General features: G+C 39.6%; 2 protein-coding genes across 4 annotated transcripts; both read right to left on the reverse strand.

Moving 5' to 3' along the window:
• Positions 1-1,058: 1,058 nt before the first annotated feature.
• Positions 1,059-15,357, reverse strand: usp40 (ubiquitin specific peptidase 40). 3 transcript variants are annotated; one of them, XM_035994730.1, is made up of 31 exons: positions 14,620-15,357; positions 14,433-14,500; positions 14,224-14,337; positions 13,000-13,164; positions 12,709-12,855; positions 12,301-12,444; positions 12,038-12,166; positions 11,761-11,877; positions 11,563-11,670; positions 11,214-11,414; positions 10,920-11,055; positions 10,241-10,322; positions 9,859-10,030; positions 9,681-9,765; positions 9,521-9,591; positions 8,995-9,410; positions 8,767-8,917; positions 8,547-8,652; positions 8,299-8,352; positions 8,005-8,093; positions 7,747-7,833; positions 7,619-7,655; positions 7,361-7,425; positions 6,938-7,012; positions 6,609-6,845; positions 4,265-4,383; positions 4,067-4,132; positions 3,707-3,917; positions 3,249-3,344; positions 3,072-3,166; positions 1,059-2,784 (listed from the first exon to the last, which is right to left on the reverse strand). In XM_035994730.1, exons 1-31 carry the CDS (start codon positions 14,813-14,815, stop codon positions 2,676-2,678), a joined length of 3,948 nt encoding a protein of 1,315 aa, XP_035850623.1. In that variant the 5' UTR covers positions 14,816-15,357; the 3' UTR covers positions 1,059-2,675. The 3 variants fall into 3 exon arrangements, with proteins under 3 accessions (XP_035850623.1, XP_031165917.1, XP_035850622.1); XM_031310057.2 differs by having other exon boundaries at positions 8,592-8,652; positions 10,920-11,058; XM_035994729.1 differs by having other exon boundaries at positions 10,920-11,058.
• Positions 15,358-15,846: 489 nt separating this feature from the next.
• On the reverse strand, positions 15,847-23,710 carry LOC116057719 (thrombospondin-type laminin G domain and EAR repeat-containing protein-like). Its single transcript, XM_031310307.2, has 13 exons — positions 23,360-23,710; positions 21,854-22,077; positions 20,895-21,262; positions 20,391-20,481; positions 20,121-20,277; positions 19,860-19,991; positions 19,701-19,771; positions 19,007-19,165; positions 18,694-18,895; positions 18,338-18,570; positions 17,428-17,606; positions 17,190-17,291; positions 15,847-16,946 (listed from the first exon to the last, which is right to left on the reverse strand). The coding sequence occupies exons 1-13, from the start codon at positions 23,442-23,444 to the stop codon at positions 16,793-16,795; spliced, it is 2,157 nt and encodes a 718-aa protein (XP_031166167.1). The 5' UTR covers positions 23,445-23,710; the 3' UTR covers positions 15,847-16,792.
• Positions 23,711-24,806: the final 1,096 nt, after the last annotated feature.

Raw genomic sequence — 24,806 nt, forward strand, 5'->3', positions numbered from 1 at the left:
CCTATTGAGAACCTTTGGAGCATCCTCAAGCAAAAGATCTATGAGGGTGGGAGGCAGTTTGCATCAAAACAGCAGCTCTGGGAGGCTATTCTGACATCCTGCAAAGACATTCAAGCAGAAACTCTCCAAAACTCACAAGTTCAATAGATGCAAGAATTGTGAAGGTGATATCAAAGAAGGGCTCCTATGTTAACATGTAACTGGCCCTGTTAAGATGGGTTTGATATAAATAGCTTTTGATTTCAGTAAATATGACCTCCTAATGCTGCAAATTCAGCAAATGTTCATTTTCAGTTCCTTAAAACCTATAAAATGTTTTGAAACTCTGTTGTGCATAATAATGTGGAACAGTGCATTTTGAGTTTTTTATTTTTGAAAAAAATCCTGTTTTCATTGGGTGATTTGTTCAATGTAATTCGACTTATACCCTAACGGTTGGTGACTTGAAAATTATACTGACTGTCATTTGCATCGACTATTTAGGAAAATCAGTGTAAAATAGCATTTGCATAATAATTTGGAACACAGTGTAGTATGCCATAGTGTCATAAAGTCATAGCACAGTATTTCATAAAACAGGTAATAAAAATGTCATAGTATAGTCTTCCAAAGTCATAAACCAGTCATAGTATAGTATGTCATAAGTCATTAGTATGCCATGAAACATCATAAAAAATTCATAGTCTGTATAGTATGTAATAAAAGAGTCACTTCTTACTGGCTCCCTGAAAGGTGTTATGAGTGCGATGGGCGTGACATACTATCCCCTAGAATACCATAGCCTTTATCTTTATAAGATGGATTCTTATGGAATATTATATTAAAGGTCTTTATTTGGTGAGACATTTCAATCAAACCCCAAATATCAACCACATGGTGATGCTCAAGGAAAAGTCCGGGAATCACCAAATTCATTAGGATTTATGATATGGGAACTATGAATGTCTGTACCAAAACAACATTGCCATTCATAGAGCCATGCCGCTAGAACAGCTAGGAAGCTGTTAGAATCAGTATAAAACAGTAACAGTGGTCAGCTTCAGCATAGTTTACATGACTGACAGTTACAACTGTATACCTTTATTGTTGATAAAATATTTCCTGCAGAAACAATTTTACAGATACAAACAGATGTCCACTGTCATATACAGGAGAGCATTCCTTATCAATAACACTAAAGATGTAATCAATAACACTAGTAAATGAATTCAAAGGAAATTTCACTATTGCTAAGTATATTGTCAAAAGAATGTACTGCTTGCAAATTCTTTGCACTGTTTAAGGCCAGATTTATACATGAAACAAAACATGCAAGCAGCATAAAAATGATTTTATAACAAATTCAGATTTCCCCTTAATCAAAAAAGAAACATCACAATTTACAGGAAAAGAATTATTTTGTAACCTTTTTCAAAGAAATTATCAATAAGAACGCTTTATACTTCCCTGAAGTTCACATATAGTGCATGCAAATGAAAAATTAAATGTTCCACAATGAAAACTCATGGAGCAACTCATGGATCTTTACTTTTACATAATCAAGAAAAATGGTGGCAGAAAGGATATGAATGTTTTACAGTATATTTCTGAAGCAGCAGTGAGCAGCAAATTCATCTGGTATCATAGACGGTTACATAACACAATGATGTTTGACTGATGATAGATTTTGGGGAAAGTGAAGACAGTGTGCTTTGATTTTCTCTAAGAAGGGGTGGTGGTGGTGGGGTGGTTATGTAGTTTTAAAGAAGCAAATGCTCGTCAGAGTTAACGTGTGATGTCACACCTTAAGTGGAAAATGCTAAGAGCCAAATTATAGCATTACTGAAATACTTTAAACTGTAGTTGACTAACAGAGCAGGGCAGCAGAGGTAGAGTAAGAGAGGTAGAGAGTGAGGTAGGAAAGGGCAGAGCAGCACCAAGGCTGCTCCACATTAAGGCCTATCTCTCCTCTCCTTTATCAACCTAAAACAAGCCCACGAACCAGATGAACTTTGTTGTTCTCGCCGCACAGTGACAGGTTTATCATAAAAATGAGCATCACTTAAAACACCTTAGATATCCTACTATAGTGGCTTGTTGTACAGGACAACTTATTAAACATTAAACAAAGTCAAAATGTTAAAGCCACTGGCTGGTGGCCACAAGTATGTTCATCACCCTGATTGCTATAGTTTATACAAAACAATAATGAGATAGAAACATCAGTAAGTGCCAGCCTGTAATAACAAGAAATTTAAGTAGAAACAGTTTTTTCTGGGTTCATACTTTCAGTATAAGGTTACAAATTAGCTACTGATCCAGGCAGGTCACACTGTCTTCAAACAAGCCTCAGAAAAAGAAAAAAAACAAGCATTATGCATAATGATGAAACAAAGGGCATGCGGTGGTTGTAATTTAAAAACATTGTACAGAGGAAGCAAGACAAACATGTTAAAAAGATATAACGCAAATACAGTCAGTTGTTACAAAACAGCAAATCAAATTGCCAACATGAACTTCCTTCTCTTTCTGTCAACAAAAGAGTCCGCTTTTAGGCAGTTTTGAAAGATGAGGAAATAAATGGCACAAGACTGACGTCAAGTGGATTGTCCTAATCGCATCATGGCATCTGTGTATGTGTGCTATGTGGTTTTAAGGTAGTTCTGATTTGTCCACGCACCCATGGGAGCAGGATGCTATCTGAATACCCCAACGTTGATTGACAGAGCTACCTCTGGTTTCCTGGATTTGGTCGGTCCAGTCTTTTTCTGTGGTCCAACACCATCAGAGCCTGCAGCCTCCCCTCTGAAAAGAAGCAAAGGTAAATAATCAAAGGGATCTTGGATAAAAGTTGCATAACATGAAGCATCATTTGAACTACCGGTAATTGACACCGTGCTGTGGGATTACAGATACATAATCACTGTAATCACAAGATTTCCAAATAATAACTGTCATAAAATGTCAGATTTTTTCTCTGTACTCTGCAGTCAGTTCAAGCGTTAACATCTATAAAGCCATGATCACACTTGTTACACCAAGTAGCAAGCATTGTCCCTGCAGCTGCATGTGTCAAAGTAAAGAAGTCGCACCCTTTCCTCCGCTGCTCTGCCTGCTCTCTGAGCCTCTGCTGGCCCCGTTCATCCTCCAGGGTGAGGAAGTCTCTGTTGTTGTCAATCAAAAGATTCTGGGAAAAATATCAAGAATGGTTTCAGTGTTTCTCAAACAAATCAGAATCATTTTTAAAACAAGCAGGGTTTTACCAATACCTTGATGCCGATTGTGTCGCCATCTTTGAGGTGAAATGGTGCTCCCAGTAGGGATTCTGCCTTTCTTTTCTTTTTCTTTTTGGAAACCTGCTGGCTCTGAAAGTAAAATACATATGACATATTATTTACTGATAATGTGACAATGAATTAGCAACACATACAAGAACACTGAGATTTTGGGATCCTTTCTTTTCTTATGAAATAAAAATCCCACACGTTCCTGATAAAATGATGAATTGAATGATCAAGGTTGACTCTCCTATTGTTAGCCACTCTTTGCGACATTACATGCAGTCAATATTTATTTCCAATGTTCTTCCCAAACTGTCTGAAGCTCTACCATTTCCTCAACTTTCTCAACAACTTGCGTATTGAGCAAGAGACTGCCAGTATACATATAGATTTCCACAAATGCCTAAAACAGGTTCCTTTTCAAGAAATGACTCTTATAATCTTACCCAGCTTGAGATTTCCTCCCAGCTGTGTTTGTCTGGCTGGTGTTTGGCCAACAGCAGAGAGTCAGGGGAGAGGCCATAGTGTGCAGCCAGACAAGTGCGTAGAGAGCGAGGAGAAGAGTCACGGGTTGCATCCCAAACCAGCTCCTCTGGAGGGTAGTAACACCTCTCCCCTGGTACTCCCATTTTAACATTCAGCATCACATCTTTAGAACTTAGAAACAGAAGGACATAAAGAAATTAGCTAACTTTCAAATAAGGGAAATGCATATATTGGAAAAGTAGGGTCCTTTCTTATATCATGGAGGGACGCTACATAACATTAAGTATAAAGCAGAAAACTGGTGGCAGCTCAAACTTCACCCAAGATCTTCTTCTTTTAGTAGCTGTTGCACACAAAGGTCTGTGCCACTGGTCAGCTTTAATTTTCTAATCAGGAGGAAACCAAACAGAAAACGTGGGTCAAAACAACTGCATGTATCAATAATAAATAGAAACTGGTGGTCATCACATTACACATATACAGTAGGAATAAATGCTGTGACAGGAAAGTGTTCATACTTGAGAGTGAGCTGCTGTCCTCTGAGGATACGTGCCAGCCTCCGGCCCTCAAGCTGCCACACACGCATGAACGCAGTGGTCGGTACACACACATCCTGAAGGGCAGGCAGCGTCAACACCTGATACAGAAGTGGACAATAAAGTAGAGCAGGAGGAGCATCTTTAAACATTTGGTTAGAAAAAAAACATCAAAATCCCATGTACATCACCTGAATTATAAGTCTTCTATAAAAGAAAAGAGAAGCAATTTCCTTTACATGTGTTTAATTTGAGTTTGCCTCCTAAAAGTAAATGGTGCCCCACAGCCTGCAAAATGTAAATACAAATATTTATCTCCTGGGGCCTGTTTCACAAAAGCAGAATATATAAATCCAGGATAACTGATAAAGCGAGGCCTGACCTAGTCTAATCTGAGCATCCTGGCTTGGTGCGTTTCACGAAGGCCAAGCCAGGCTGAGGAGGAGCGACTAGGTCGAGCCAGGCTGAAGTAATTCAGATAGATGCGCATCCACGGCTTTCGTCAAAAGACCGCGAGGTCGATCACAGATTTACTGATGCCAAAATGGAGAATACGCTTTGTACATACTTTATACAGAGTGAGCAGCAGCTTCTTGTGGAAGTATGATGACATGAAACACATTATTTGTATAAAAAGAAAAGAAACACAGCCGCTGTAATGAAACAGTGAGAGAAAGCGTAGCAGACGATCACGGACCGACTGAATGCGTAAGTAGCCTAAATATATACATTAACTGACCACTGCTCTGAACTGAAACCGTCATAATCATACCATCGAAGGATTAGGCTACTAATCATTTGCACAAATTAACAGTTGTACTCTTTGCCTTAAAAGTAAGCAGAAGATAATGTTACTCAGGAAATTTACCATGAAGATAAATTTTCTACAACACTAGAATATGATGCATAAATATCTTTCGCTCTGTTTCTCCCTCTCTCTCTCATGGGCTAAAATATAAATTTCCTAAGTCATATTAACTTCCACTGCTCGCTTTTAATGCAAAGTGTACAGCTGTTCGTTTTTGCAGATGACAGTGACTCAGTGAATGGTTTCAGTTAAGAGCAGTAGTTCATAAATGTATATTTTTAGACTATCATTCAGTCGGTCCGCTATTATCTGCCATGCTTTTTCTCGTGTTTTTTTTATTTTTTATAGAGGACGAGTTTCCTTCTCTACATATTATATGCCTTGCTCCCTTGTATATATGAACATAGAAAATAAAGACATTGAAGAAATATGACTCTAAAATCTAGATACTATAAAGATAATTAAGTGAAAAATTCCATGCACACTGTAAACATGAATGGAACAGAGTATATTCATCAGTTATTTCCCCCCCAGCTAAATATAAGGTCAAAAACCATTGGGGTGTCCTCTCCACTGTTGTTACATGAATGTACAGTAGCCTACATCACTAGATAGTTACTGGTCCAGTGAACTAAGACTATAATTTGGGAGGATTGTACAATTAGGATATGTTCTTTAAATTGTACAATCCTCCTCCAAATTATAGTCCCAGTTTACTGGACAACACAAATTGTGTGCTAAGAATGCCAAATACAATGCACATGGAAGCGGAACAAACATGATCCTTATTGTTAAAGAATTTAAAAAAAATTAATCAACTAAAATAATTCAAGGTGCATTGGTCAACTATAGAAATGTACAGCATTGTATGTATTGCCCTTAGTAACAGACTTCATTTAAAACACATTTGAAATGTTATCAGCCTTTTCTAATTATCTCAACAACTGCCATAATATATTCATCAAACTTCTAACAACGATATGAAAAGCAGTCTTCATACAGCAATATAACAGTAACAATGACTGTCACATGAATAATTATTAAAAAAAAAATAATGGTCACAACTTTAAACAATAACAGTACTTAAAGGAACAGCAATATGCACCTGTTGTATTTTAATCCAGGCTGATAACAATAGGGTAACACCACTGCTGGGTGATCAGAAAAGGCTCCAGGATTAAATAAATCCTGGCTGTTAGCCTGGTCGGGAGCAGGCTAGCTGCACAGAATAAATCTCCATGGTGATTTATGTGCCTCCACTTTCGTGAAACCGAGTCAAGGCTTAAATCATCCAGGATAACTGATAAATCCCGGCTTAATCGCTTATCTTGGTTTTGTGAAACAGGCCCCAGGTCTCATAATTAACTGGTAAGACTGGAAATGGGCAGTTCTCTGGGTCCTAAGTATTGAAGCACTAGAATCCAAGAGGATTCATTTGGGGTGTTTCAGGATTACCTCACCAGTATGAATGATCATCAACTCCTGCTTTTCGATTTACACATAACCTTCATACGCTACCTGAATCTTGAGATCCTCCAGCGTGGCTTCATCTGATATCTCCACCTGTCCTGCATTTCTCAGCTCTGCTATGTTGCTGGCACCCAGAGGAGGGGAGTGACCGTGCGTTTCGCCTGCAGTCACAACCTCCAGCATTTGCTCGTCAGCGAGGCCGTTGTCAGTGTGATTAAAATCCATGGAAAGTGCCGAGTTTTTTCTGGGATCCAGATACAGCCACACAGATAACTTGAGAAAACCCTGACAGAAAAAAAGAGACAACAAAGGCTAAAGAGAGAGGTAAAGTTTTCGCTTATAATGAATCTCGAGACAAAATCAAAAAATGTAAGTACCTTCGGAGGAAGTTGTCCTTCTGTGACAACTAATGTCTCTCCATTGTTTATCTTCAGCTCTGACAGAGAAGCATCCTGAGGATAAAAGGTTGTTGTTTTTTTTGTTTAAATGGGACAGTTTTTATAATTCTTTGTCAAATATATGGCAGAAGGTTGGTCAAATTATTTCAAACATTACTCAACATTTTGGTGTCATGTGGGTGGGTTTTGAATTCTAATACACATCTGTTTTTGGTTATATACAAGTTTTCATTCACAGTTTAGTATTTTGTAAGCTTTCAGACAATATTCTCTTTATGAATTTTGCGTGGTGCTAAATAACAATATAAGTGAAAACGTACATCCAATAAGCAGGGTTAAAGGAGCAAAAACCACCACAAAAAATGTATTTCGGTATGACGTGCACACCACAGTCAGCCTCACCTCATCCATAATTGGCTCTCCAACCTCCTCACACCAATCAAGCCTCCTTAGGTGCCAACAGGTGCCTGCAAACACACATTTAAATGACATTTACAACCAGATATTTTATCACAAGTACTACAGTAAAACATCTGCGTGTCAGTCTCAAAAAAGCAGAGATAATCTTGGTGAACAGCAACACTCAACGCACAAACATTAAGTCACAGTACAAGTTACATACAGTACAATAGGAAATCAAAAAATAAAAACTAGTTTTACCATCGAGTCCAACAGCATCCAGCATTTCCTTTAGACACTGTAATTAACAAAAGATAATGTTTTTTTTTAAAAGTACACTTACATGTAACAAGCACATAATGAATGTTTCACAGAGTAAGTTTCCTCACCTCTTTGACAGTACATGTTTTCTCCACAATGATGTCCATCTCCATGCCAGCAGAGGGCTCTGTGCCCACAGAGAAGTGCAAGAAAAGCTGCAAAGAGAAAATCTCACATCAACAACATTAATCAAGCATTTTAAACGCTCGTAACTCTTCCGTCTTAATTTGTTTCTAAATGTAGGATAGGATAGGTTTATTGTGACATGCATCTGTTGCAGCTGCAGGTACAAAGGATTTATTGAAGATTTTAAATAAAAGACGCACCTGTGATGCCTTGGGGGCATTTCCCGGACAGAGATTCAGTGTGGTCATGAGTCGCACCCCTGCATCGCGAACACTCAACTCCTCACACACTGTCAGATGAACCAGGGTAAGACAACACAAGTGCACTTAGTAAATGTGTTCTAAAACTTCAAAGAGGAAGAGTACCTTCTTAAACATTTTATGGAGGGGTGTAAAGGAATTCCTATCTTAATATTTTGTTAAAATGAGGGGAATTTCCAGCTCTTAGTTATCTGCACCAATAAAATCCCCCTCAGGTAACAAATGACACAGTACCTGGAGGAAGGAGTTTCCCTATGCAGTCCACCTGTCTCAGACAGTACTGTGCACCTGGTCAGTGAGACAAAAAACAGCTGATTTAGGAATGTATAAATAAGAATATAAAACAAACACAAATACACATGCTGCACAGTAGCCAAGATAAAAAAAAAAAAAAAAAAGATTCAGAGAGTAGAAACAGGGGAGGTCCCAAACCAGTTTTCATGGTCAATCATGGGCATATTATAATTTATTGAGATCTTAACGCTGGTAAAATTCTGATACTTTGGTGTCAACCCTGAACATCTTGCCTGGGGGTTGCTCCTGTAATTGCAGCTCATCTATGGCCCTCTGTTTCACCTCACACAGCAGCTGACAGAGAGACACACACATAAAACAACTAAATTACTTTTAGAAAGAACAATGTGATGCTTAAATGGAAAGACAAAGAGGACAACCAGACAGAGCAGCACAAAGATTACTGACCATATTTCCTGTAGCTGGAACCTTGATCTTCCTCCTCTCCTCTTCTTTATCCCCTTCTACTCCTCCTCCGCGTGGTGAAAACTCCACCTGGAGCCAGCGGCAGTCAGACGGTGTAGTCACAGTGACAACGTCTCCGTTTAGAGTGAACACGCTAAGCGAAGTTAAGAAGACACTAGTAAACACACACCTAAAGAAAACAGCACATACACACACTGCGGAGGATTGTACCTGCTGTCGAAGGACTGTGGCTCCAGCACCAACAGCGCGTCTCCGTCTTTCAGCGACAGCTCCTTGAGCGTCCGTTGCATGTCATCGGGGGGGAACACCCTCCATCCACTTGCTCCTCCTCCCTCCCCTACCCCCTGCTCTCCTCTCTTTCCTCCCTTATGCTCCTGGCACAGCAGACTCTCCTCAGGCTCCCCCAGTGCCTCCCTCACCTCCCCAAGAGTCGCAGCACCTGCAAACCCTCGGGCCTCCCTTTTAAGCCCTGGCCCCCCATTTTCAAAACCTCCTCTTGCCTCCTCACACTTCACCCCATCCTCCTCCTCCTCCTCCTGATCCACATCTTCCCCCAAAAAGGGACGTACTACATTCAGCAGGACTGGCTCCCACTCTGCTCCAGTTAGGACAGTCGCACCACGCACCTAAAGAGATAAAAAACAGTTTACAAGTCGGCCATTTGGGATCCTGTCAAGTGAGTACGGTTAGATTTAATAAAAACATATTGTGATTAACGAGAATGTGTTGTACTCACCTCTCTGCCATTCCACACAAACAGTTCAGAGTTTGTACAAATGCCTGCACTGTACAGGGAGATGCTGTCATCTGCAAAAAGAACCACAACCAGAATGTAGTTACTAAATTTGTAAAATATCTTCTATCCTCTTGAGGTACTTTGCATTGAAGTGTCTCACCTGTAACCGTATTGTAGAGGTGTAGACCTGCAGGAAGACTCCTGGCTACAGTCAGAGCCATATCACCTTCCCAGAGTTCTTGCATCTATTTAAACAGATGCACCAAAAACTGCTTATTTCTATCATTCCTTTTAGCGTTTTAAAACACAACAACTAGTGTTTCTGTAAACGAAGTTACCTGGTAAATAGCTAATCGAAGATCTCCCACAGTCTTTCTACGGTCAAAACTCAGAGTGGTGCTTCCGTTCTGCTCTTTGCTGATTGGTTGCAGGGCTCCATTTTCTAGCCTAAAAGAGGGTGCCAGGTGTAGACGCAGCTCGACTGTGTTATTAGTGGCTTCAAACTCCTCGCTGTAACAGAAACAATGTTGACTGATATTAATAATTAATGTAAGAAAACTATTTTCATATAACTCTCTTCTTGTGAGTGTTGATCCTCACCGATTTAGGAATTTTAGCTACCACTGAAATGTCACACTCGTAAGTCAGAACCTACTAAACAGCTATAACCAGCTAAAGTGTCCGGTGATGATAGTGTAATATGGGTGTTTGTTTCTGTACCGCATTTTCTGCACTTTGACATTCTCCTCCTGAGCCATCTGGATGAGGTTAAGAGGAACTTTATATTTGGGATTGTTCAGAGCTGCAAATGCAAAAACACAAAACACATTTTAATAGATACATATTAGTCATCTAATGCAGGGGTCTTCAACGTTTTTTAAGCCAAGGACCCCTTAACTTAAAGAGCGATGGAGCAGGGACCCCCTACTACATAAATGAAGTTGCATAATAAACTGGGTCTACAATAACATGTAGGGCGGCCTAAAGCCTTTATACATACCTTTTTTGCATAGAATACTAAGCTATTAAAAAAGCCTAATAATTGTTGGCATGGTTTATACATAATGTTTTAATGTTAAAACACATATGTGGTACTGTGAATCCTTGGGATTAAATGTATCTGTGGATTGAATTAGTGACCACCTAGGCCAGTAAGCAGTGGGGATGTATATTATCTTATAATATGTTGGATTCATGTTTAGAACTTTTTAGCTCTGAAAAAAACTTTCCAAAATTAACAATAATTTAGAGGCCCCCCTGCATTGACTCTGAGGACCCCCTAGGGGTCCCAGACCCCCTGTTGAAGATGATCTAATGACTTCATCTTCTGTGTACTTGATGACAAAAATAATTCTAATTACTCTCTCTCTCTCTCTATACAAAACATGGTGTCCATTACCTTCACTAGGTCTGTGCAGCTGTGTTTTTCTGTAGAACAGCATGTAAGCGCTCTCTTTGCCCTGGAACTGCTTCTCTATGTCAGACTCCCTGATGGAGGTCACTGTGGAGTCGTTAAAATCAAACCAGTGGCTACCCTGCTGACAGATAGGAAGAAACACCGTGAGAGACAGGCATTAAAAGGCATCACAAGATGCCCACCAGGAACCTAGATGAAAAAGAATTAAGTAGGTGTATTATTATGTAATTTTAGACCCTGAATTATTGCTAAGAAATGTGACTGTTGCTCTAAAACCTTTTGTTCAGGCTCCGGCTTCTGGTCTAGTCCTGGCTGTGTGTCAGCAGCTCCGGGGTCTGAAGGTGTTGAAGGATCAGAATTAGTGGCCTGCTCTGCTGAGCCGACGGGGTCATTCACAGGGCTTGGCAGGTTTGCCTTCACTGCCACTCGAGTACCATTGGATACTAACATGAAAACATCACTGTGGGACTGCAGGAACTACACCGGAAGAGAAAAATCAAATAAACAACAATTAGTTTAAGACATACATTTTGCAATGAGCCCTAAAGGGCACCAGCAATCATTAAAGATTAAAAAAATATACTGTATATTAAAACATCATAAAAAACAAAGAGACCAAAAATACCTTTCCTATGGGTCCATAGTGTTTTCTGAACTTTTTGCTCCAGGATGAACCAATCTTATCCATGAGTTTCTGTCCCAGCTGGTCCAACAGGACACTCTTTGATGGCTCCTAGTGGACGGGATACAAATGGCACCTACTTAAGTAACCAACTGACTTAAAAAAAAATCTATGAACTACTGTCATTTGCTGTCACTATACCTGGGCAATAATCGCAGTGATGACAGACAAAGGGTCATCTTCTTGTAGTTTTGGCTCACATATTTGCTTGACCTCCTCCTTGACTTTCTTCTGAGTCTTGGGTTTGCATTCCTCCTCCTAACAAAACATAGTGGTGATGCCTTTCCTAATGCCCACATTCAAAAGTTTGCAGATTGTGATAAAAAAAATTTTTTTACATTGCTGATAGTAATGCATGCATGCATATATATATATATATATATATATATATATATCTTTTTTTTTTTTTTCCTCTCACCGGTGGCTCCCAATGGCCAAGCTGGTCAATGTCCCTGATATAAACATGGTAATGGCCACCATAGCAGCCACCCTTATGGATGATCACAGAGAACAGCTCGTAGGAGTAATCAGAGTCGTCTCCATCGGCCTGTAAGGGAGGAACACACAGTAGTTAACTTATCAAGACATCTTAGTGTATCAAATCACAACAACCAAGAGAAGTTATGTGAAATGTGCCTGATCTAAAAAGAAGGGAGATCCGTATTCAAATATGTCAGTTACCTCTTCACAAAATGGCCGTAAGTTGATGGTTAAGGGAAAACAGTAGCGTCCCGTCTCCTTGTATCGCTCACATTTGGCAAAGTCAAAGCTGAATCTCAGCAAAGACATGGTCATGAATGGAGGAAGCTTCTTCAGCTTGGCAGACTGTATAATTAACAAAATAAGTAAAGTAAAATACAGTGAGAAACAGCAAAAAATGCAATTTTTTTAATGTAAACAAGAAAAACAAATGTTGATACAAAGTAGAAGTGTTTAACATCAGTTTAAATGCTCCTTCCTACTCAATTGTTTAATATAAGGCTTATTCAAAAGGGGAAATAGAGGGAAAAGAAGAATTTTAACATCTCTTAAGTACTGTACTGTATTATAACATGTTATTTTGTTGACAGTCTGAAAGCTGGCACTGACCTTGGCAGCAGTGACCAGCCTGTCACACTGTGCACAGCGGTACAGGTTATTGCCCTCAAACAACTCTTCCTCCACAAACATTTTCCACAACGCCTCCTCCAGGCTAGACACGCCACAGACACATACCGTCAGGTCCAGGAAGTCCTCCTAAAGAACACAGAAAGAACACAACTGGTTATTTAGTCATCTTTGTCTTAGTATTTAGTAATGATGAGACTTAATAGACAGAATATAACTTCATAAAAAGGAGCTACGTCAGAGAGACAGAAAAACCTGTACACATGGACACACCTGTCTCTGGCTGACGTTACCACACTCCTTGCAGACGATGCTGTTGACAATGGTCCCATGATACAGCTGGTGGATAAATGTACTGCCAGTGGTGCCCACAAGAGAGTGCTCCAATGCACTGAACAGAATCCTGTTCAGCTCCTGCACATCATGCTGATTTGTTCCCTGAGAGAGGAACAAACAGAAAAAGGATCAAATTAGGGACCAAAAGACATCCACTGTGTCCCAGTTCCATCCTATGGACTAATGGTATACAGTAGTACATACTATATATACTTTTCATAGTATATTGTGTTTATATTATTATTGAAGAAAGCCTTGTACTTCAGTTTAAAACAAAAAGGAAATTATACAAGACTTGCACAGGTGAATCAGTCAAACAAAGCAAAGCGGTTCTCTGCTTTTTTTCTCTCACTGTTAGCAGCTTGCTAAAATCTTTGAGCAATGCATTGTGGGACAATAGACTCCATCAACAGATCACTCATATTACAAGTGGATTTAGAATGCATATTGACTTTATTGACTGATTATACTTAGCTCTGTCACTTTATAATTATGAATACACTATATATATTTTTAAAACCTCTCTAAAATTGGTATGTAGTAACAGATTTGGACACCGCATGATACTCTTTACTTTAACCCCAACATTTACACGCAGCAAATATTTTAAATTCTCTCTTATGGGCATAGTCACTCCCACCACTTCCTACGTGTGTGTGTGTGTGTGTGTGTGTGTGTGTGTGTGTGTGTGTGTGTGTGTGTATATATATATAAAAATAATCAATATTGTGATATGAGACTAGATATCGTCTTCGATTTTGGATATCGTAATATGTGTTGTCTTTTCCTGGTTTTAAAGGCTGCATTACAGTAAAGTGATATAATTTTCTGAACTTACCAGACTGTTCTAGCTGTTCTATTATTTGCCTTTACCAACTTAGTCAGTATCCACATTACTGGTAATTATGTATCAAAAATGTCCTTGTGTAAACATTTGGTGAAAGAACCAATAGTCAACTCAACAATATTGTCCCAATATTGATATACTGTAGTATTTGGTCAAAAATATTGTGATATTTGATTTTATCCATATTGTGAAGCCCTATTCAGCATGCGTTTCCTGGTATAACTGGAAGGTAAATCAATCACTGAAATGAGCAGTGTAACCTGAGCCTCTTTCTTTCTCCTTCCCACTGTCTGACTAAGATAACGGACACAGACCTCGCTGCTGTTCCAGCCAAAGCTGTTGGTGAGGTCAGCGGTAGAGGCGCTCTGCTGGTCCACCAGCAGCAGACTGGCAAACAGTCTCTGTAGCTCCAGTGGGATCACTCTGACCTGAGGAAAAGAAAGAAAAAAAACTAATTACACGTCACAAATACATACAGACATTACATCTGTGGTCAAAGTTACAGGCACTTTGCAACACTTACTTTGGCCCCTGGTTTCTCTTTGTCTTCTAGGCATCCTAATTCACTTGGCCCTAAACTGAACAGCTCCTCTGTAAAGACACCAAACAATGAATAAGTAAATAGAAAATAAATAAATAGCTGCCCTCTAGTTGTCTACTGCACCCGTGTACCTCAATCTCATCCCACAAGGAATGTGATCTGGCCTTACCTCTGAACTCTGGGGTGAACAGCAAGGTCTGGAGCAGAGAGTTGAGGTAGCAGGTCCCCCCCTGGTTCTTGATGCCGCACAGATTGCTTTTTCCTCGAGGTGGAGGTGGCTCGTCTCCCCCCTTTGCAACTCTCCCCCTAAAGGAAGTCGAAGAGAGGCCTTCCTCCTCCTCTTCCTCGAAAAGATTCCCAAACATGCTGTTTGAGTGATTTAATCCGTTTTCTCTGAGTTTTGCTGGGGCTCTTCCTAGTAGTTAATCATGTGCTAGCAATCTGATATGCACTCTTGCTATCTCATCTTGGTTTTGCCGAGTTCTCTGTTGACACTGGCCGGGCTGACTCTGAAATAAGAAGACTTCACGGGGCTAAACATAGCGACAATTACCGGATGTGGCATATATGCGTTGGGCTCGCGGTTATGTTGTTTAGCTAGCTTAGCACGATAACAAAGGCAAATCAATTGCAGTCCTAACGCGTCCGACACCGATGAGCAGCTTGACAGCTCAGCAAAAATGAAAAAGAAATCAGGCTGTCGGTAACGGTAACGCTCAGTCACTAAGACTGGAAAAATGGCGTCTTCTTACCGAAACTCTAACGAGTGAATTGTTACACAATGTAGCTTCTGACACTGGCTCTTTTCCCCTCTGTCTGTCTTAAAACAGATAGCAAACGAAACGTAAATAAAAGTACCGTCGGTGAACAGTAGGCAGCCATGTTTCTTCCTGGCGGAAAATGGAAAGGTGCATTGTGGTTCTTGTAGTATCACACTTAATATAACTGATGATATTTTCATTGCTTGGCCAATGCGTATAAACATATAAAGTGTAGTTTATTGCAATTGTAATGATTTACTGTGTATGATACAGCCAACAATATGTTTATAGCTATATTTTCTTTTCACAGCAACAAGAAGCTATAAAAAATTACATTTCCGACAAGTCTAGTCTTGAAGTTATGGGGCTTGTAGTTTCCTAGAACAAACATGTTTTACGTTTGTTAGAGGTTGGCAGTTATGTGCCCCAGGGTGCCATGCCATATGTGTAAGTTTGCATACCAATCAACGACCTCACCAAGATTTTTAATCAGCCACGAAATTACTTGTAACAAAAACGTGTGTACTTTTAATCCTGCAGGGTATGTTTGCCACCCACCCTTGTTGGCGCCCTACAAGCTCTAAATGAACATAGCTGAAGGTTAGCCAATGCATAAACAACTCTTGTCTTGCAAGTAAACATATAAAGTCTGTTTTATTGTAATGTCAATATAATTCTAACATAATTATATATATAATTATTGTAATAGGTAACAATCTGTCCAGTTTTTATGAGAACATACATTTTAGTTAACAAAATGTTAAATATCATTCATATTAAATGTTTTTACAGAAAGATTAAAATCTCACAGAGGCTGGCTTGAGCTATTTACATTTCTTTCAGACAATGCAAACAAGTATACAGATCTATTCTCATAAAAAAAACCTTGTGCTCGTGACATTTCTGTTAAAATGAGGTAGGCTACATTAGTTGTTAACCTATCACTGATGTTTAATGTTGTGGGGTAACCCCACAAAAAATCTCAGTAATGTTCTCATTACTTTATATTTGTTCTCATTTTATTAATATATTTAACTTGTAAATTATATACTTTTTATCTCCCTACATGATGGTCTAAACAAAGTTTCAAACCTTAGAATATTCTACGTTGTAATTCTTGTGGAGAAAACCTAAATCCTTTTAACAAATGTCAATTTAATAAAAATAGTTCTTGCCTAAAACTGTCATATTTAATTACTCTAAGAAATATCAGAATCATTCTTCAAAACCCACCATGTGCAATTTCTGTTTAATTGTAGAATGTAAAATCCTCCTCAGGTTGTTAAACCCCCAAATTCCCAGAAACAAAAACAATATTAAGGTCATGGTCAGGGTTACTACGGCCCTGACTGTAAGTTGAGAACAAGCACAGTTGTAAAGGCACATTTACTTAAACACACTCACACATTTCAAATAGTATTGCAACCATGTTCTGACATGCAGTCTATGGTTCTCACACAGGAACATACAGACACTTACAAAGAATGACAACATGTACACACACACACACACACACACACACACACACACACACACACACACAAACAAAGCACAAAGCTACATGCACACTCTTTTTTTTGCCTAGTAGGTTTTCAGCTTAAACACTTTGGAGAGAGGTGCTTTGGCACTAGAATAGATCAGATATGATTCTCCTTTAGAGCTGAAAAACTCCCAGTCACTGCACCCAATCGTTGGGAGCCAATGTACAGGAACAAATCCTTCATATCCCTGCCACCTAAAAACAAACAGAGACAAACAGAGAAGAGGAATCAATTTAAGGAGTATTTGCATTAAAGGCTCCAGACCCAAAATTAACTAGTTTCTTTATGAATCCTCACATGTCAAAAGTGCTCGTAGGCTTTCACTAGTCTGGCTCACAGGAGGACAATAAATCTACATTACAACAACTAAGTTTGAGGGCAATCAGAATGAATGAATTATTTCACACTGGGAGGAGTGTTGTTGACAAGTTGAGTACCTGTAGAGAATGCTGTTGAGAGAGTAGGATTCCCCATTAAAGGAGTTAGCGACAACCAAAAAATATTCCTCCCCGAGGCTGAAGAACTCCCAGTCTACCGCACTGGAGAGACAGAAAGGTATGTGGTGATGACGAGAGGTTGAAATGGCAGCAAACAACACATTATTACACAGGAAGTCTTCTCATTGTCTGTCTGTATACATGCATCTGGCATACTGAAGTGTTTGCACATCTGTACCTGTAGGTGACAATATCCTGGAAGCGGACAAACAGCTGTCCAATCATGTCCAGTTCGTAGATGGTGGAGTTGATGTCATATCGACTTGGTCTGTTACCATGGAATTTGTGTCCATTGGCAACAACTAAGAAGACTCTACTGCCAATCTGAAACATTTCCCAGTCTGTGGCGCAGAATGTCTAGATTGACAAAGAGAGAAACCATCCAACGTTTTTACTTGAGTAAGGTTACCTACTTCTTTGGCTATTGCTTGCTTGAACAAAGAGACAGAAAAGCTGAACGAGAAACAGCTAAGAAAGTAATACATGTCAAACAAATGCCAAAATTATATATTTCCACTCATTTCTGGATTATTTTACATGATTAATTTGCAGATGCTCCAAGGTGTTCTTAACAAACCTAACATCCAGCTGTGGAGTTCCCCTAAATCATTTCCTCATGGTTTTTCATGTAACTATTAATGTGTCAACACTACCTCCTCAAATGTGGCTAAATTCAAATATACGATTCACTATCAGTTACATGTCAAAGCACAGCTATCGCTCAAGCAAATCATGGAAAACCGCACATTCTATTTTTGCACCCTGTCTTAAATGCATGGACACGCCCGTTCCTTGCTCCCCATCTCTCTTTCATTATCCTTTTATCTCTCCCCGTTTGTGTTCCCTTCCTTCTGTGCATACAGACAAGATCTCATCTCAAAGATATACATCTCACCAGAGGAAATCAAAGCCCAGGTGGAGAGAAGATGAATCATGCAGCAAAATGCTACATTAAAGAGCTATTAAGTCTAATTTACACCCACGCTCATACACCTTCCAAATTTACCCTGGATTGGGGTAGAGTTTTTTCAGGCATTTTTTTAAAGGCCAATTCTCCATTTATTTGCCGTTTTATGTTCACCACATACCTTAATTGTCTGAAACACCTGGAAGCTTCCATTGACCCAAACGTAGATGACTGAATCTACAGAAGTGGTCACTCCATCAAAGGCATTTGCGACCACCAGGAAATGGTATGGTCCGACTGTGAAAAACTCCCAGTCGTAGGCCCCTGAAGTCAGCAGCATCTGGTGAACCTCGAAAGACTTTGTTAACCTGTTCCATTTGTATATCACACTGTCTATAGTGTGATTTTTATCACCTGAAAGACAAACCAGAAAGAGAGAGAATGCAACACGTTAGTTTGATATTTTGTGAATGTCATGCCAGGATTTCTGGAGGTTAACAATAACAAGTAGTCATGTGATGGATATTTAGTTTTTACCTTGTCTGTGATTGGCCACAGCAAGATAGGTTTGTCGGTTGATGTTAAAGGCCTCCCAGTCCCGTGCACAGTGGGTCTGCAGAGTCTGGAACTGCACAAACCGTTTTCTTCTTTTGCTCCACTTGTAAATCACAGAATAGTCTGTCTCGGATTTTTGACGCTTGTCTGGTCCTCCTCCAGAGTTAGACACCACCAGAAATATCTAGATCAAAGTAACAAAACACAAGGAATATCAGCTCTCCACACTACTTTGACCAAGTGGATGCACATGCTCTATTCATACATAACCCATGTCTTCTTTTTTGTCATATACCTTTTTTCCCATGCTGAAGTGTCTCCAAGCCAGAGCTTCATATGTGCTGATATTCTGGTAGAGCTGGAAACCTGTGTGGCTCCACAGATAGACAGCAGAGCCAGAGGCTGACCTATGCGCCATAGCAGCCATCAGACCTATGCCAGGTACCTGGAACACCTAAAGATTGGATGAAAAACAAAACAATGAAAAAAAAGTACTTTTTGGACAGCTAATGTATGGATGAAGAAAATCACAAGATAAAAGTGAAAAATCAAGGCTCAAAGTGGGATTGCAACAGAGAAAAGCATCAACCACGACCAACTAAGATTGACCAGATTCAATTTGAGGACACCTTTCTACCTACAGAAAACCTCAAATTGCAACGAAGGAACAAAGTGCTGTAGAACTGTTGTTCCTAAGCATTTTTTTCTTGTGACCCATTAATACAAAGCAATTTCTACTCATGGCCCCTTGTCACAGGATGTAGTATATCTTGTGTTTCATCAGACAAAAAAAAAACAAAATGAAAGAAAAGACTGGAAAATACACCTAATATTCATCTTGTGACCCAATAGCTCTATCTCGTGACCCCTAGGTTGGTAACCCCTGATCCTAAAAAACACAAGACTTCCCTAAAGATTAAATATTTTCCCTCTCTTGAGCCTTTAGATACAACAAATATACGTTAATATTTTACAAAGTGGAAGGATACCTCTACATCATGTGTCTCTGAGCTGGTAGTGAGGACCTGGTGTTCCACCAAGTAGTCTAGTCGTTTATGATCTGAGTAAAAGGAGAGGCGAGAATTTTTTTAATGTTAAACTGATTAAAAACTTGCTCATGAGCGGATGGTTGGATGTTGGATTCTCACCCTCTAGCACGGTGATCCACACTGTACCGTCGCAGAGGTAGAGGCCTTTGCTGAGCGGATTGAACCACATCTGGCCTTGTAGCGGCTCTGAGCACGGCCGCTCCAACCCCACTGACACTCGCTCCTCTGTTTCTGACAGTTCATGATCCAAACACAAAGACAAGCAGACAAGCAAGGAGGCAAGGAAGCAAGAAAACATAAATGGCATGTCTTTTTCATCATACTGTATCAAATGTCTTGTAAAATGCGTCTGCAAGTTACCATAAGAAGTTACATGGTCATCTCCCTCCCTCCCTATGACAGGCAGGTCTGAGAGAAGCGGTGGTACTGACAGAACTGCTAGTTGGGGGTCGGAAGAGGGGCAGATGTGATGGGTGGCATCCAAACCTGGCACCAAAACCAGCTGTCGCAACAGACCCTGTACATGGGGCAGCAGATATGAAGGAAAAGATTGGACTGTTTCAGAGAAAAAAATGTGTTTTAGCAGCTTATCTCTAATGAAAGTTAGTAATGATAAAATATAAATCTTACTGAATACAAGCCTTTCCATCTTCCCCTACTGCCAATGTGGAATCTCGATCCCTGAATGTTGAGGTCTGAGGGGAAAGGCTTGGAGGGAACACTGTTTGCCATAAAAAAAAATATATTAAATAATTATTATTTCTAATAGCTGAGGTATGGTGTTTTTCTTCTATGAATGAACCTAAAGCATCTGTAATTAAAGTAGTCTATTCTGTTTGTAGGACTAAGACAGGAATAGTATTATATAGGCACCATATGGGAGCTGATATTCCTCCCCTCTGTGCGCCAGAGGGAGTTTCCACTAAAAAACATCTATCACATACTGTCAGGCCACTGTGATATGGCTGCAGGGCTTGAGCAGATTTGGAGCAGTGCCATTGCATTGTGGTGAAGGATCTACTATCCCTCAAGGGAATTCAGAGGCAACAGGAAGAGAGGATGGTGGGAGACAGACAGTGCACCCACCCAGTAAACAGAAAACAGAGAGAAGCAAGTAAGAAAATATTAACTTACATTTCCAGGGGTGAACTGCAGTCCACTGTGAGCCTGACATGATGACTACCAACGACTAAAACCAGAGTGTGCCACTGGTTGTCAGCCAGTCGGTCGCCTCGAAACACCCAACGCTCTACCACCCCTCTGTGACTTCTAAAAAGGAAGTGCAGACGTTTTCTCGAGAGCCTCAGTCCCAGGATGACCCGTCCACGTTCCTCATTACTCTTGACTCGCCTCTCCCTCTCTCCATGTTGCTCTTCTCCACTGACACCCCTCTCTTTATTCCTTTGCAAAATGTTCCCTTTATCCCTCTGCTCTTCCTTTTCCTCCACTCTTTTTTTCTCTACTTTTTTTGGCTCCATTAACGAAAAGATGTATTCATTTCTCTGAAAGGCAAATGGGGAGAACCACTCAGACACACTGTATTTGGCAGGGGTGAAAAGTAACAAAGTATATTTACTCAAGCACTGTACCTAAGTACAATTTTGAGCAACGATAAATTGATTATTCGAGAAAATAAATAAATAAAATATTTTTTTATGTTTTTATATGTAATTGTTTTTTTATTCTTCTCCACTACATTTCAGAGGAAAATGTATATTTCAAATCATTACATGTATTTAACAGTTATAGCTACCTGTTACTTTTCAGATTAAGAGTTTAAAAACTTTCAATGAGTTTATAAAGTACAGTGCATTGTTACACAGTATATAAGCTACTGCAAAATATACAAAATAGTTTAAATAGCCACAATGCCACAATGCTGCATGATCAGCACTTTTACTTTAGATACTATAAGTATTTTTAGATGATATTATTTCTATACTTTTAACTATAATTTTGAATGCAGGACTTTTACTTGTAACAGTGTATTTTCTCACTCTGGTATGGGTACTTTCACTTAAGTCAAAAATCGGCGTACTTCTTCCACAAGTGGCATTCAGTACTGGGTGTTTCTGACAAACGTGGATGCTCACCCTGGGGGCAATGCTACTGACTTTTAGTGTCAGAACAATGGAGAATTCTTCGGGGAAGAGGTCGCAGTTCACCAGCAGCTGGGAGGAAGGAAAGCTCATGGAGGTATGAGGGCTTGAGAAATGCACGCCCCTCACTCCTCCAGCCTGCTTCATGTGCACCCCTGGTACGAGTTTGGAGGTGTCCCTCTCGAGGACAAAAGACAGAAGATCCAGAGGGAGTAAATCTGCAGACAATAAGCAAATAAAGAGGTCAGGGAGGTTGTTTTACAGCTTGAGCCTATTTATGTAGAAATTGCTATACATAAACCAGCTGTTCCTAAGCTTGGGGTCGGGACCCCAAAAAGAGGTCACAAAATCAAATCTACAGGAACCTGAGATGATAAATGGAATAGCAAAGACTCAATCAAATGATCTGCTACTCAAATTATGTTTCACTTAAGATTTTTCTACAGGTTTCAAAAAGTGATTCATAGACATTGGTGGAATCAGAGTAAGTACATTTCCCTGTACTTACAGTAAGTGCAGTTTTGAGGTACGTGTACTTATTTTTTCATGCAAAATTTTTTAAATAAAAAGGATTGGTTTCACTTTGGGCTCTGGGTAATTGTGACAAACATTTCTCACCATTTTCTGTATTTTTACAAATCAAACAAGCGATTCATAGAGAAAATAGCAAGCAGATTAATCTATTTTAAATAATCGTTTGTTACAGTGCATATAAACAGCTGCTCACACAGTAACCACTTACTTAATCAGTAAAATAATCTGATGACATGACACATTGAGTACTTTTACCTTTAATACTTTAAGTAGGCCTACATTTTCCTGATTATACGTGCAACATTTTCAATGCAGGGCTTTTTCTTGTAATGGAGTACTTTTACAGTGTGGTGGTATTAGTACCCTCACTTGAGTAAAGGCTCTGAACACTTCTTCTACCACTGGTCATAGGAAACAAAGTGGTCACAAGCAGACCAAGCTTTGTTTTAAGGGGACACACGTTGAAAAGGTTGGGAACAACATTATAAACTAATAAATCAATTAATGTCATACATGCTGGAGTCCCTGACCCCCTTTGGTGTGTGAGAAATAGCCCCAGGTGGCAGTGGAGCTACAGGAGGTTTTATTTAAAAAAAAAAGTGAATAATAGAAGATAATTGCTCTGGAATTGATGAGGCATCGGATAAACATGCGCCATGCTCGTCCTGATATTCTGATGTATATTGTGGAATCCTAACAGCAGCATATGTCTGTACTTGTGTGTGGATATTAATTTAAGTTCATATTCTAGCAATACTGCACACAAACACACCCACTGTACTGTAAGCAGACATAGACAGTTGGAATTATCCAAAAGAATTTTAGCTGGAGGGGTTTCCCAGGTTTTTAGATGAACCCGTAAACCATCCCACTGAATAATCATTACCTGAACATCAGATGTGTTGAAGTGAGCTGAGGTAATAGAGAGGAAAGCTGAGGTTAAAATAGTATAAAACGGTACGATACCTGTGCAGCGTCTCCATGTGTCTGTGGTGGTGCCAATGACCCTTAACCCCAGGAGAAGGAAGTGCACAAATATGAGCGATGTCATCCCAAAAAGTCTGTTTGGTTCAGTTGGCAGCTGGTACGAATGTCTCCATTTCGAAGGTTTTTCTCTGTGTTGCTCCTTTTGTCTCTATCTTAAGTGACAATACACACCAGACAACTGTGTGTTCTTCATATTGATCCAAGTGAGCCTTTTCCAAAGAAAAATGTCTAGCCAACAAACTTTCTTTAAAGTCATTAAAGGCTATACTGGCTACCTAAGATTCACAAATAGTAGAAAAAGAAACTCAGAGCATCTGTGCTTGGAGAAGAATCCATTCATCTGTGTGGAGAATCCTGCACCTGCAGCTCCTTTTAAACACCACAGACATGCAAATCACTAACCAGCCTGTCACTCATCCTCCCTCAACCGCCTCTGATGACACAGACCTGCCAGAGGGGTGAGCTGCTCCACTGTGTGTATGTGTGTGCATGCTTACTGTATATATGACACACTGACTGACTGACTGACTGACAGACAAGCAGAACATTTTAATGTAATAGTATGAAAACAATTCTGTCAAAAGACAAATTCCTGTATTAAATGAAAGGGGCCTCAGCAGACAAAATGTAATTAAAAGGCAAACTAAAAACAATGTGACCTTTGGTCCACTAATAATGGATAGATGGGTATGAGCTGAGCTATTATCATATTAGCTGTTAACCCATAGTTTATTAGCCTGATAAACCAAGGTATGTGCATAAACCCAGCTATTGAAGTCTCAAACCAGGATGTTTTCCTAATAGATCTACAAATATTGCTTGAAGTCTCAGGACAGTGAAATTACAACAACACAATGGCAAAGTAGAAAGAGTGCATGGGTCAAATTAAATTAGCAAATAATACATTTATTGTATTATTCAACCTGATTGAACTGAGGTTTTATACATATTACTTATCTTTTATATTACTGTATACTTGTTGTACGTGTCCTTATTGCACTGTGGGTGGGAGAGAAACGTATTTTCAATTGTTCTGTATATCTGCCACATATTACAGAATTGATAATAAAGTTGACTTGACTTGACTAGTAAATCGTAGCAATTTGACTCTTAAATACAAAGAGAGAGAGAGAGAGAGAGAGAGAGAGAGAGAGAGAGAGAGAGAGAGAGAGAGAGAGAGAGAGAGAGAGACGTCGGCATCTTGGCTTGTGTCAGAGCTCTCTGAATCCTCTCATCCACCGACCGGCACATTTACAAGGCAAATGCACTCTGTCTCTCTTCTTCTCGCCCACATAAAGATCATAGACTGCACACAGATTAGGATACAAGATATCAACTCTTTCCCCTCTATCCATTCATTAATCTTGCTTCCTTTCAGGCAAGGCATGGAGTTTCAGAAGGACCTGTTTGGATGCAGAAAAGTAAA

Source organism: Sander lucioperca, chromosome 18, assembly GCF_008315115.2.
Source record: "Sander lucioperca isolate FBNREF2018 chromosome 18, SLUC_FBN_1.2, whole genome shotgun sequence".
NCBI lineage: Eukaryota > Metazoa > Chordata > Actinopteri > Perciformes > Percidae > Sander > Sander lucioperca.

Excerpts from the sequence above, each read along its gene's own strand:
- usp40 (XM_035994729.1), bottom strand. The coding sequence starts at position 14,815 with ATGTTTGGGAATCTTTTCGAGGAAGAGGAGGAGGAAGGCCTCTCTTCG. Across the intron at positions 12,167-12,300 it reads TACGGCCATTTTGTGAAGAG|GCCGATGGAGACGACTCTGA; the intron begins GTAACTGACATA and ends CCTCCCTTACAG. Across the intron at positions 9,411-9,520 it reads TTGTGTGGAATGGCAGAGAG|GTGCGTGGTGCGACTGTCCT; the intron begins GTGAGTACAACA and ends TTATCTCTTTAG.
- LOC116057719 (XM_031310307.2), bottom strand. The coding sequence starts at position 23,444 with ATGACATCGCTCATATTTGTGCACTTCCTTCTCCTGGGGTTAAGGGTC. Across the intron at positions 18,896-19,006 it reads ACTTCAGCATGGGAAAAAAG|ATATTTCTGGTGGTGTCTAA; the intron begins GTATATGACAAA and ends ACTTTGATCTAG. Across the intron at positions 17,607-18,337 it reads AGGTGTTTCAGACAATTAAG|ACATTCTGCGCCACAGACTG; the intron begins GTATGTGGTGAA and ends TTGTCAATCTAG.